General features: G+C 39.0%; 1 protein-coding gene across 1 annotated transcript; it reads left to right on the forward strand.

Moving 5' to 3' along the window:
• The first annotated feature begins 3144 nt into the window (after positions 1-3144).
• LOC148847544 (transcription repressor OFP13-like) lies at positions 3145-4409 on the forward strand. Its single transcript, XM_088948906.1, has one exon. It carries the CDS (start codon positions 3604-3606, stop codon positions 4306-4308), a length of 705 nt encoding a protein of 234 aa, XP_088805032.1. The 5' UTR covers positions 3145-3603; the 3' UTR covers positions 4309-4409.
• Positions 4410-14181: the final 9772 nt, after the last annotated feature.

The following is a 14181-nucleotide window of genomic DNA, read 5'->3' on the forward strand; positions in this document are numbered from 1 at the left end:
TCAAAGGGATCAAAGGGTCTCTTCCTCTTCAACAAGAGATACTAGTCTTCATTGAGGGACTCAAGAAAATTAGAGAAGTAGCACCAAGATTTAATTAAATTAAAGAAGGGGGAAAGGAGGGTGACAAATTTGTCCTTATAGGAAACATTTGGATGTTGATGGATTGATTGGCTTTACTAGGTTTGACTCAAAGAATAATTATGATTATATACTCTCTAGTCTCTACTAATGGGTTATAAGAAATTCATCTCCTCCTCTCCTTGGGGAACCTACAAGGCTATACAACCTATGAAATAATCATTTTTATATAGCAAGGAATTGCTAAAAATCATGGTGACTTTTGGTTTGCACCCCCACCAAACAGCCTAGTGAATCAATAAAGTTTGCTATATTTGGCGTTTCCATGTTCTTTCCATATTGTTTCCTTCCTCCCCCCTAAGAGATACCCTTGCAATTATTGTCTTGCCCTGTCATGTCATCCATGGCCACTGTGAGTGCATGAAGAGCCTCTAAAGCAGATTCCTATCCACTCACAATTTAAAAACTATCTTCGGTATTTGATCAATTCCCAACCACTCCCCAATTTAAAATGAAATTTTCAGTGATAACTCGTGCAATCACAGTGGTAAATGGAAGCTTTTTGGTTAGTATATTTGCTGGAAATTAGCTATATATGCATATACCCAACAAAGAGATAAGGCTTCATCTTAATTTGCTTCTCAAGACATGTTAAATAGTTGGTATAATTCTGATATATCCAAAGTCACTGGACTTAAGCATTGGATTATATTTCAGTGCATTGTAAACATGGGTTCTAGCTTCTAAGTTCTGGGACTCAAACATGAATATTGGACCGATGGGTCGAGTTACATTTGACCAAACTTGAAAGAAAAATGGCGGGAGGGAGACCAGGATTGTTCAGTAAAGCCAATCATAGATGGTCAATGCACGCATGTGCATCGCTGGATAGATAGATGCTTTGCATCAATCATGGATGAAATGCAGGGGAGACACAGTGACAAACCCATTCAAACATACTTATTTTTTTGGGTACTGTTTTCGGTTGGACAGGCCGTGATCAAGCTACTTAATCCACTCAATCTCCAGATTCCAACACAACGATATTTTAATTAGTTGCAGGAACAGTTGGAGCTTTTATTCTTTATTATATACTTGCATGGTAGTTATCGGATCAGTGTGGAACTGTGGATGCATGTCAAATTGAAACGGGTCCTCTATGGCTTGCTTTGTTTGCCGAGTATTGTGTAAGGGTAAGTTGGTTAATCGAATAATTGATGATATATTATTCATATGCCATCCTCTTGAGGCGGGGGGGGGGGGGGTAAGTTGTTTATTCACCCGGCCGGTTACACTAATCCCTCCTGTGAAACACTTGCCTGAATACACTCATGTACCCAGATAAGTGAAAACGAACGAAACCTATATATCAGAATCGTTATGGTTCAACCAATGGGTCAACCAAAATGCATCAACAAGGCCATTTTCTTGGCAGGTTCGGATAACCCTGATTACCTGTCAGGAGAAAGAGAGCGTAAAAAGAAAATCATGTTGACATTGGAACAAACGGCAAGGTGCCTCTAAATGTCTAAACCCTACTTTAAACCTTTGATGCCCTAAACTAATCCGCCCTAGAATAAATATTATTTTATCATCTTCTTCCGACAATTCCCAAATTTTATGCTAAATCCACATTGGGTTTGAGAAGCTTCAAATCCAAATATTCCTTCTTCAGGGTTTCCCAAAACCAGTGGCTCACCAGATCACTGTGAAAGGAAAAAAAAAAAATAGAAGGAGGTATCATGGCATTTGAAAGAGAAAATGACTCTATTGCTAGATGCCCAGCTGCTGATCTGATCAGGGGCCTCACAAGTTTGTGGGGGGGGGGGGGGACCTCTCTGATGTGCCAGATTGGGAATTACTTAATACGAAAACCCCACCATGTATACCAATCTACTGGTGAAAAGTCACCCCTCATATGAGGGGCCCCTTGTAATTAAAATGGGTGACCCCCTTTTCTCGTGTTGTTTGCAGATGAACAACATGCCTGTGCTTCTCAATAGCACCAAATTTTGGGTTTCATGGTGATCTGTCAGATATTAAATATGCAGGGCCCACCACCATTACACATCAACTATCAGAACTGGTACCTCATTTCAGGCGGGGGGGGGGGGGGGCGTGTGAAAGGATAAGGGGACCCACATGGCCACATCTAACAAACGCCACCGTTATCATGGCCAGTGAAGCTCAGTTAACTTTAATCACTTGGAAAGGGAAATCTGAGGCCATACATCATGGGCAATGTAGATACGATGTACAAAAACAGTACATGAAAGAGGTGGCCCTGGTCAGTTGTTGCCACGTCACCCAATTAAGTCTCCCATGCAAAAAGAGTCAACGGTCGGATTGGGATCCCATGGATACCCCTTTTTGTAGGACTTGGCAATTGGCATGAAGGGCCGGAACTAAAATGGGCCTGGGCTTTAATATTATGGTCTATTAAATGAGTGATCAGGTTGACTTGGAATACCAAATGAAAGGATAAGATTGGCCCCACACAAGAAACCATGCTCTGCTGTCTGATGACTTCTGGCTGGGGCCCGCTGAGGCATAACAATTTTGGCCATGAATTGAAGGGCTTTTGGTGAGAGGCCTGGATCTACTAAGATGATAATGGGCCAGAGAGGGTGTGGCTCGGCCGGCTCGGCCCGACTTTGACAAATCACAACCCCAAGTGGCGTACTGGCATTCCTTAGTCATTTAATGTAAAAAAAATACTACAAAGTAGGGAAGGGAGCAATGAGAAGCAAAGTAATAAATGAAAAGTTCCACACCTCATCCTTCTCATCACTCTCTCAGGTCTCAATCTTTCCTCTTTCAAACATGGGGATGCGCGTGACAAACGGTTCACTCTTAATTATTTCTCAATTAAATGAATCACGATTTTCGCCTCCAAAAAGTCCTTCCCCTATTTCCTCATCTTCATTTTTATACCCCTTTTTCTTTTGTTTTTTTACATACATACAGCATACTTCTCTTCAAAATGACCCTTTTGCCCTTCTATGATTCATACCATTACTACTACTAACTACTAAGATAATCTAGACAGGGACAAAGGTGTAAAATGAGAGCCAAAGGCAAGCCAAGCAGATAACCCACAAAGTACAACCTACAGAGATTTAAAAAGATCCAATTGTTTGATACTGACAGCAAATTGGGGGTTGTATTTAGCAACAAAAACCCTTAAAAAATGGTTAAAGTGAAGTAATATAAAAATATAGACACCCAGAAGTACTATAATATTCAATAAAGGCTATTGAATGACATTGAATTCTCCAAACCTGCAATTAAATAGACACATGAACGACCCCACCAGACCCTCTTCCTACTTCCATCTTCCCCCCCACCTCCCCCCCCGCCACACTAGTCTCCTCTCTCCTCTCCCTTTAAAATCCCCTCCCATAACTCCTCAGACATCCATTAATGCCAAACAAGGGGAGCTCATTCACAAATTCAAAACTGTTGTTCAAAACTCACTTCTCAACAGGGTGATAGACAGGTCTGCGTAGACTGTGGAGAGATTCAATGAGCAAGAAGATAATGAAGCTTCCTTCTCTGTTCAAGGGCAAAGACACAAAGGCTTCATGGCAATGGCCCTCCTGCAAGCACCCCAAGACCCTCTCATTCCGGGCCGGTGACGACATGTTCAAGACCATCAACTCGGTTTTCTTTGACCCCACTGATATGAACACTGCAGCAGAGTCATGGTTTACCAACTCATCGGAGTCGGGGAGCTTCTCTACGGTGTCGGAGGACTCCGGAGGTGAGTCACTGGAGATGGTCATCCGTGGGTTGCGATCGGAGAGGTTGTTCTTCGAGCTCGGCGAGACCAATTCGATCCTGGAGGAAGCCAAGGCCGGTGAGTTCCCATTCAAGGAGAGTGTGGTGTTGGCGGTGGAGTCACAGGACCCATACGTGGACTTCCGGACATCAATGGAGGAGATGGTGGAAGCTCATGGCCTGAAGGACTGGGAGTGTCTGGAGGAGTTGTTGGGATGGTATCTGAGGGTGAATGGGAAGAAGACCCACGGTTTCATAGTTGGGGCGTTTGTTGATTTGCTTATTAGCCTTTCTTCATCTCCATCTTCATCTTCTGCTTCCTTGTCTTCACTAATAGGAGAGGAGGAGGAGAAGGAGAAGGAGACTCAGGAGGAAAGAAATAGTTCTTCCTTAACAGAGGAAGACAATATTAATGTTTCCTGCCTTAGAGACTTGTTGGCTATATCTTGATCTCTTTCAGTCCATTGTATTATTCTTTCTTTTGTATTCTGTATAATACATAGTAAGCTTAGAAGAATGAATTGAGAAATTATTTAACATCAATTATCATACATCAGTTCTTGCTCTCTCTCTCTCTCTCTCTCTCTCTCCAGACATGCATCTGTGATCTGTCTGCAAGCTTGTCTGAAAGCCCAATTAACCATGACAGGCGTGTACGTGAAATCAGTCATTGTAATTGAGAAATATTTTTGCTTAAATTAGACTCTGTAAATCGGAGGATTGAAGACGACGTTGTGATTTTTTGATGGTCTGTGGTCCAGTATTTCTGTGTATGTATGCCTAGTTCTTTGGGTTATTGGTGTTTGAGTCATTTTCTAATAATCCTCATACACTTATATATAGAGATAACTCTATATGTAGATACTACTTTTCTAGTTAGTTGTGTATAATTATACATACATACATAAATGCAACTGAACTGAACTGGGGATCCACCAGTAGATAGGTCCCACTTAAATTATCTGCTACATCAGATATCAATCCCAGCAGATGATCGTAGCCATTAATTGGTGTACCATAGAAGATGGGTATATATTGGAAGGTCTCCATCATTTGTTCTATCTGAAGTATAAAGAAGCAAAGTGTGCCATCCCTGGCAAGAACAGGAATCTAGCAACACCTAGGAAAAGCAATTCCTTCTTTTTGATTTCATGGAGAAAATGGTTGGAGACGCTTTTTTCTTCTGTTGGGCAGTTGAAACATTTAAAGCAGCTAAACCTTTTGAACTAAATTGGTTGAGATCTTTAAGATGAGAGCTTATGTATATATGTGATTTCAAAATTCAGTTTCCCTCGTAAAGTTGCTGAGCTTGCTTAAATGTTAAAGCATATAAATCAAATCAAAGACTAATATGGTTTAGCCAAACAGAGAATTTAGGTGTGGCGCTGGGCTATGGCTTGTTTGTGCAGCGGTGGAATCAAACAAACCACAGGATGGAAAATAGGATTGGCAAGTAAAGAAAAATAGGGAAAAAAATGCAAAACAGAGCAACTCAAGAACATACCAAGATTGACATGGTTTAGCTTATAGCCTATGTCCACAGGTGTTAGAGGAGAAGAAATTTGCCATAGAATAGTAGAGATTACAGTCATATGTTCACAACTTCTCACCATGAAACCCTTCTTTTTCTTTGGTAGAAATTCGATAAATAGATTCGAGAAGAGGGGACTTTTCACTCTCTCCTTTGGGAGGTCTGGATGTCCCAAAACCTTTCTTCCCAATACACCCTACCCTCTCCCACTCACTGTGTCTCACACACTCTCGCATTCTCTTTTTTATTAAAGTCCTTATTTGCATGGTTTTCAAAACCGGATTGGACCGGATGGTCAGACCAGAAAAATCAGGAACCGGTAGTCAGATGACCAGTTCCGTTTTCTCCAAAAACCAGATTATCCCCAAAATCGTTGATTTTGGTCAACGAACCACTAAACCGGGCGATTAACTGTTTGAACGGTCAGACCATTTAACCCGATAACCGGACCCCTGACCAATTCGGTCACCAAGTCAGTTTTAAAAACCATGATCATTTGGGTCGGATCGGATGCGAGCCCATTTCACTTCCACCATATACCATTATGAAAATTTTCTCGAAATATAATTTGACGGGTCAAAGAGAAATCACAAGTGGAATTCAAGGCACCTCCACAAACACAACATAGTCCAAAAGAGTTCTACTTTCTAGCCAAATTATCATTCCCCCTAGAAAATTTCAGGTTGAGGGTAATATTGTTGTTATTGTTAGTATCTGGTTAGGCTTCTTGATTCTTCTTCAGTCCTACTTATTTCGCAGCCAGCAAAATAGGTCAGAAGTCCTATCTTGCATAGTAGTATAATTGTTTTATGTATATAAATTTTCTACAGTTATTGAAGCAGTCCCTACTAAGCTTGGGATTCATGGAAAAATATTTGCCCAAAAACCTTTCCATCTGCTCTAGATTAGCACTCTTTTATGGGCAACTTTTAAGCTACGAAAATAAGGCCGATGTGGATTGTGGGAATCAGCACATGGCCAATACAGAGGGTCCCTATCAGATAAAAAGTCTGGACTGTCTACATGTAGCAAAAATAGTGCAAATTGTGTGGCGCTGAAATAAGTCATAAATCTAGTAGAAATTAATACTTGATAGGTCATGTCTGAGCTTTGAAGCCTGAACACATACACAAACACAATGCACCCCAACATTCAGCAAGAAAAGCCTATTTTTACCCATCCAAACACAGACCATAATATGCAGAAATAAAAAATCTATCACTTCTATTACCCCTTCTCACATCTAATTGACCATCAGCCCTCAGTAGCCATTGCAGCCATCTGCCGCACAACCGGAACATTTGATCATTTATATTAAGTATAAGAGATGTTCTCAATGTGCAGTTTGATGAATGTGACCAGCAATGTGTTGTGATCAATAGATCCGAACTCTTCCATCGGGTGTTCTTGCAATGTAAGATAGAATTTGAAACACCTAGACAATGTATTAGCCACAAAGAAAAAAATTTTGATGGAATAACCGGGGACTTGTAAGGATGGCACAGCTAAGCCAACCCATTGCCTATCTATGAAGGGAAACTTTTTCCATGTGCTTATCACATGCCATCAAATGGTACGCTGGCTGTGTACTGCTCTGAGATCTTTCATGGCTGGAGAAGAATCCTTCGGAAGTGCAATTTCCATGGAGGAAGTGATACCTTGGGATCAATGGGGGGAGAGTTTTAGTAAATATTACACGCTTTCTGTCACACCCATCATCCCCACATTTGGGACCATCACCCCATTTTGTCTAGATATAGGCCTCATATATCCCAATCATGGTTCTTAGATGACCACAGTTTCAAAGTTTTGTTAGCCCCACAGGAGACAATGTTTGGATAATTTCATCATATTTTACAAAATTACATGTCCTTTATTATGCAATTGGGACCATGTATGAGAGAGTATTGGTCTGGCTGATGTGGACTGGATGATTGAACACGTGGACAATTCGAAGTGGCATGCATCCATTGGATAGTTCCGATTTGCTACGTTATCCCTCCATGTGGCAGAATTATTGGGATGGGTCATGGTGGGAAGAAGAATCCTCATTACCATCTGGAAATTGTTTTAATTTCAAGATAATTTTATTCATTTAGATCTCTTTGATCATATAATAATGCCTGGTAAGAATGTTGTTTAATAATAGATAAAGGTTTCAACAACTTTTATTTTACTGTAAATTGATTATATATACAAAAAAAAAAATGATTATAGATTTTTTTTTGAGGTTGCCATTTTTAGCCATGGGGTTATTGGGATAGGTCATGGAGGGACGAACCCTAATAACCCATCTCTGAAAACTCTTTTTCTATAGCTAATTTTACCAAAATCAAGGGAACCATTCAGACTCTTGATCATATTACCTCTGATAACTGTATGTTAATTAATTATAAATAAAATTTTTATAGGTTGCTATGACTTTTAGGTATGGATCTCTTGTTCTTGAATTGGGGTTTGAGGGTTTGAGCACTAACGGATGGGCCCTATATTGGAGATCATTCACACTGAAAATAACCACTTGATGACCTCAACTATGTGCTATCGTTTTGTCTCTTTGTTAGAACAAATGAAAAAAAAAAAAAGATTCAGCAACACTTGAAAAAAGTTGTACACAGAGATGCAGAATAGCTGGTTGAAATTGATAGCAAGTCATACTCATACATGGCCTAGATAAGTGATATCCTAGGGACGTATGAAAGGAATTAGAGATCCATGATTAAAAAGATTGATTTTAAACCAAAGAAAAAACAATTATTGAAGGTCAACCTTTCAATTATTTGTTGGAAAAATAGAAATTAATAGGTATTGCCACCCCATTATATTGCTGAAAACATAATTTGTGGCGGAGATCCAACATTTGAGATAGGAATGGTTCATTCAGTGGCAGGAGGCAGCAGGTATCTCTGCATGAATCCAACTCTTACGTTTAAATTGGTACTGGACTGAGTTCTGATTTGACAAGTAACCAACGATCTCCTTGGAAATAGAAAGCCATGTGCCTTGTCTCACCAGGATTGATACGTCGCTTGCCAATACCAGCCATCATCAATAATACAAAAAGAACCCTAATTAATAAATAAAACAAGTAGAAATTAGTTGGAAATGGTGGCATTCTGATAATTCATGGCTCATGGCTTCCATTAATGTCTAAAGGGATTTTTTTTTTGAGCAAACCCCATTTTGCATAGATGGGGCTTGTCTTAGCTATTAGTACAAAATCACTATTTCAAGAATTAATTCTACATTTTCAGTGTAATTAGCAGGGGAATCTTTTGCGAGCCCTCTTAAAATAAACCATGCTCGTTAGTCTTTTCTTTATTTTGTTTAATTTCTTTTCTTTTTCCCTTTGGGGAGATTGGTTTGAGCAAAACCCATTTTGTATAGAGGGGCTTGATCATCAAAATGGGATTTGCCTTGTTTAATTTTCTTTTATTAGCAAATACATATGATTTTCTCATTTTTTGTAGGTTTTTAGTGAGACATTATTAAGAAAAAAAAGTTCTTAGCAATTATTTTCACCTAAATATTTTAATTTACATGTTAGCTAATAGCAACATAATCATGGTTCATTAGCTTGACTTAACAGTTGGATCAGTGATCTCAGATTTCTTGTTCCCTTGTATGATTTGATGAATGGGGTGCGGCCCTTAACATCCCTTATCACCATTTGATGAATGGGGTCTCTCTCTCCTGAAAACGGTTGTATATTATATAAAGCTAAAATTAATATAATAATCTCTGTGTCAACGCTCATCGTTAACAGCTCGCAGCTCGTCTTCTTCCGGGCTTCAATATCAGAGCAGGATTTGTGTTATTGTGTATTCGTGATGAAGCTTCTAAACCTTGTGCCATTGCACTTTTATGCTACTTTAAGCTAGCCTCACGTTGGGCAATGCAGCAAAACCTAATTTATTATTACGTGGGTTTGCAACTTAATTAACTGTTTGATTAATTATACCCATAATTGCGTCATTTAAGGTTCTTATTTGTTTGTTTCTTCTTTTATTATTCATGGCCTCTTTTTAATTAATCAAGGTGTACGTGGTGGGTGAGTTCAGCCATGCAGACTTGTTGGTTGGTTGCTTCTACATGCTTTAAAGCAAAAGGAGAGTAATTAGCGCTACTGGGCCCAGAATTCGTTGATGTTTCTTCTCCTTGGTCGAAGCTTTTGAAAGCTCAAGACCCTTGAATTTACCAATTTCTCAGAAAAAAAGTTTCGCTTGTCATCAATCATCAGGAAAAATGTTTCGAACAAGGTTGGACATTTTCGATAGCAGAACCAGAACCTACTGCTTGGCTGCACCATGTTCCATGTACAATATTGTAGCTCAGCTCTCTCAGGTATTGTACTCTGAGTCTTGTTTCCTAGGGAACTTGTGAATAAAAAAAAGGGGTAAATTATAGACAATCACCCCAAAACTACTGTGGTGTTATTTTGTGAGACTATTTTGCCCTTTCAACTTATTTTTCATTTCTAAAAATTCTAATTCCCACATGGCCACATATGTTTCTCTCTACTTTCTTTGAACAAAGTTTATTTTTAAAGAGCACCTTGAGAATGATTAATTCATGAACATCTTGAGAACCATTTATGCTTTAGAATGGCCATTTTCATCATTTTGATATATTTGTTACTATTAGCTCATAGAATCTTTTAATGGGCAATTTAGTAATTTTACACCATCGACCCCCCACCCCCCTTTGTCAAGGAAGGAGGGCAAAGTGCTGAAATCTAAAATATTCAAGGGGCGGATTCTATGTTGCAAAACAAAGTTTGGGGCTAAGTGTTCCCATCCCCTAAGCACAGGGTGACTGTCTGTTAATTTATCAATAAAAGAAAAGAAAGAAAAAGCTTCTTCTGAGAGCTCTTAACCATCTTATATGCTTGTGCATCTGGGTTATAGGAAAACAAGTTCTTCTGATTAGTCATGGGCACTTCTTGCAGGTGAAACTGTGAACGAAAACAACTGGACTTGTCTATTATCTCTTGCCTTAGTAATTGATGTTAGAGTAGCGACCAATTAATTAAAATTTGCACCCCCAAGATAAATTTTGTGAGCTTTGAGATCAAACATTATTTATAAGAAATGGTGTTTGTTAATTTCTCTATCTCTGTGTGGGTTTGCATTAAATGCTTTTACTGTTCTGCACCAATAGGCAATAGCACTAATTTCTTTTCCAAGAAAAGAAGGCAAAAAACAATGCATTTTGGTATGGGCAAAAGATTCTCTTCCTTAACGGCTGATTGCATGCTTGGTATTAATAATCAGTACTTCAATAGATGAACAGGTAGTGCTTGAATGAGATACAAAGATTCACTGAAACTGTGCTTGGTGATAAAGTGAATTCTCCAATGGAGTCTCTTTTTTTCTTTGATTTTATCTGATAGCTTTGATTGAGTTGTCTTTTGCTGGGTGTTGTTAGTAAAAACTAGTGAGGAGTTTCAAAATTTGAATAATCTGGGCTATTAATAGCTATATATATTTAATACACACTGAGTACTGAGTTACTGACCAGGCTGTTAATCATGCAACAAGCACAGACAAAGTTCAGAAGTCTGGTTTGAACTTTGAAGTTGCAGGTTAATTTCCCACCTGTATTGTCTGTCCCTTGTGAAAACCTTGGCAAGCCAAACCCTTCAGGAATCTACATAGGTTGACAGTTTTTATTTGTTTTCATGAAAACGTTGAAGAGAAACGAGTCAAAACCAGGAAATATGCGGCAAAAGATGTACTGAGCTAGCTAGGGAGGGCATAGAGATGAAAAGAGGGTGTGGGTTTGGTAGGACGAGACAAGAACTGTCACTCATGTTGGAGATCTGCCTCGTTTTAGTGGTGGTTTCACTTCTATCCTGGAACTAACATGCTACGCTGGTTACAGGCGGTTGTGCATTTGTAAGGACAGACGGTGGTTGGTTAATTAATTGAACATTAATTAGTTGCTCTTTTGAATGTTAGCTGATATGTTTTTTATGATGCGCAATCCGGCCACTCCTATCTGGAGGACGAGGCTTCTAGTTGGTGACGGGCAAGAGATACCTGCAAGAAGGACGAAGGGACCTAGGGTTGAACACCCGGTGGAGACTCTTTGATGCTTAAGTTAGAACTTGGTAGCGAGCTGAGAAAGAGAATGAGTACGCAAGAAAATGAGAGTTAGAGAGTGGTGAATATGTGATACCCTTGCCTCTGAGGGGTCGGAGTGCTTATATACTAGCGTCTGACAGGTTCGATGGGTTTGATCCCGAATCCCTGCTGTGGCGATCCGCTATCAAATCGTACCTCGGAGTGGTTGGCCGTTATTGTCAGGGCAGAGAGCAGGCGGGCTATAGTGACTGTTGCATGGTATGGTCCCGCTAGCCGGGAGACAACCTGTAGACATGACGCCGCTAGGTGGGAGACAGGGGCGCAACCTTCTGAATTAGCATGCGCTGCGCCGTTAGGCAAGGGACACGGGAACAATCTAGCAGGTACGGTTGTCAGATGAGAAACTTCCTGTAGAACGTTGAGCCGCCCCATAGCAAGCTACCCTGTGACGAGCTACTGGTGGCGTGCCGAGGTGATTCTGCCTGAGACGAATTGTCTTCGAGGTAGCCCACTTGCTTGGGCCTGGAGCGAACTTGTTATTCTAGTTCGCAAACTAGGATGAACTTAACTCGAAGTGCAGCTCGGGACATTGGCGTACTCGAGCTAGCTCTGCCGCGAGCTGATACCTGCTGAGCTGTCACACTTATTTGCATCATTTCCAAACACAGCTTGAGGCTCAGTTTGGGAAGACTATAAATACAAATATTTATAGTACAAATACATACAAAATACAAGGTTTTGCACTCTACATATTTGTATTTATACTCTTTCCAAATTAAGCGTAAGACTCCTTAGGAAGAGTGTAATTACAAATATGCATAGTTCATGAAAAATGACAGCATATGTATTTGCACCGAACATATTTGTATTTGCAGCCTTCCCAAACAGAGCCTAGTTAAAACTCAAATCCCATGTAATTTGTTTTGTTGTAAGCCATTAAGAATAAAAAGAAAAAAAGTGGTGTCTAGATCGTTCTTATCAAAATTTCGTAGGAATTCAATGTTTTTTCAAGAAAAAAAATTAAGGCGAAGGTGTCTGCTTGAGATGGGAGTATGGGAGGGCTTTTTCTTCAATGATCACGTCTATTAATAAAAGTTGGTTTAAATATTTTTATTTTTCAAAACAAAAATCAAGGGGCTGTTTGTCAATATGCATATGATTCGTTTTCTTTTAAAGAAAAGGAAAAATAACTGACATGTCAACTGTTTTTTTGATGTGGCAGATGTTTTTTTGTTTTCAAAAACAAAATCATGCATATTGGCTTAACACCTTTTATGTGTGATGATGTGGATCCCACCCCAAAAATTCTCAGTCAAATAAAAAGTTGCCATGAGGCTATGAATCCTATATATCCCTATATCTCCTAAAAGAATAACATTTAATATCCTGGAGTAGGGCTGTAGTCGGATAGGGTTAGGCTACATTTGCTGATATGTTATCTTCTTATTGGATTCTAATTTAATCTATATCTATCTTATTGTGTTTTAAATGACAAAAATTTTAAAAGGTTTTGAAATTTTAATTAATTTCTAACTTATTCGTGTATATAATAAACAAATTTATTAGTTATAAAGTTTATATAAGCCAGTTGACACCCCTATCCAGGAGTCCCTCTCTTTCTTCCAAACACATGTATATCAAGTTAATTAAGAAAACTAATTCTGATCAAGTAGTACAAATAGGAATTGAGAAACATGAAATCATGTTTTTTTTTTTTTTTGAGTGTGTTAGATCAAATAATTAAGAAATTGCTTTTACTAATTCCCTTCCATAACAAAAGGAAGCTAGTTACTGAATAAACGCTGACAATATTATATGCTGATAATGTTTTTAACTCCTAAATATTAAACAAACAGTTCTCCAGTGTAGAGCATGTGGTCATTCGTCAGAATATACTAATACTGAAGCCAATCCCCAGACCAAAAAGTGGGAACATCTTTTCTAAAGGCAAAAAGAAATTGAGAAATTGGGTCAGGGATGAGTTAGATTAGGGTTGAAAGTAAGGTTGAGTTAGATTAGGGTTGGGGACTCATTATTCAACAACTTGGATTGGATTGGGCTAGGGATGACCACAACCCAGCCTAGCCCAGCCCGATTTGCAGCCTTAAAAGGTTAAAACTATAGTCATTTAGCTATACCAATTACCAAATAGGGTTTTGGGCTAGACTTTAGTTGCCTCCGACTATCTTTGTTTTCTATACATAAATAAAAGAAATTGAAAAGGTGGGTCAGGGATGAGTTGGATTAGGGTTGAAGGTCAAATTGAGTTAGATTTGGGTTTTATTTTTGATAGGTGAGTTAGGTTAGAGTCGAGGGTTCATTATTCAACAACTTTGGATTGGATTGGGCTAGGGTTGACCATAGCCCAGCCTAGCCCAGCCCGATTTGCATCCATAAAAACTATAACCATTTGGCTATATCAAACAGGGTTTTGGGCTAGAATTTAGTTGCCTCCCACTGTCTTTGTCTTTTCCACTCATAAATATTTTATTTGAACAAATGCTCTTTGCAATAAACCCTTTTACGGCACACGTGTAATAAGCTATAAACTATTCATTTGTTTATCAAATACAGAAATACAGACAAATTACTTACTTTCATCTGCAGTCAAATTCCTTTTTTCTTTTTCTTCTCTATTGCTGATTTATTTTTTAGGAAACCGATGTAGGTGAAAGAATACAATTGGGTCTACCATGTCTTGGCTTG

The sequence above is a fragment of the Nelumbo lutea genome, chromosome 6 (genome assembly GCF_056320005.1).
Source record: "Nelumbo lutea isolate HS-2025 chromosome 6, American lotus-T2T, whole genome shotgun sequence".
Classification (NCBI taxonomy): domain Eukaryota; kingdom Viridiplantae; phylum Streptophyta; class Magnoliopsida; order Proteales; family Nelumbonaceae; genus Nelumbo; species Nelumbo lutea.

Coding starts and splice junctions, on each gene's coding strand:
- LOC148847544 (XM_088948906.1), top strand. CDS start 3,604: ATGAGCAAGAAGATAATGAAGCTTCCTTCTCTGTTCAAGGGCAAAGAC.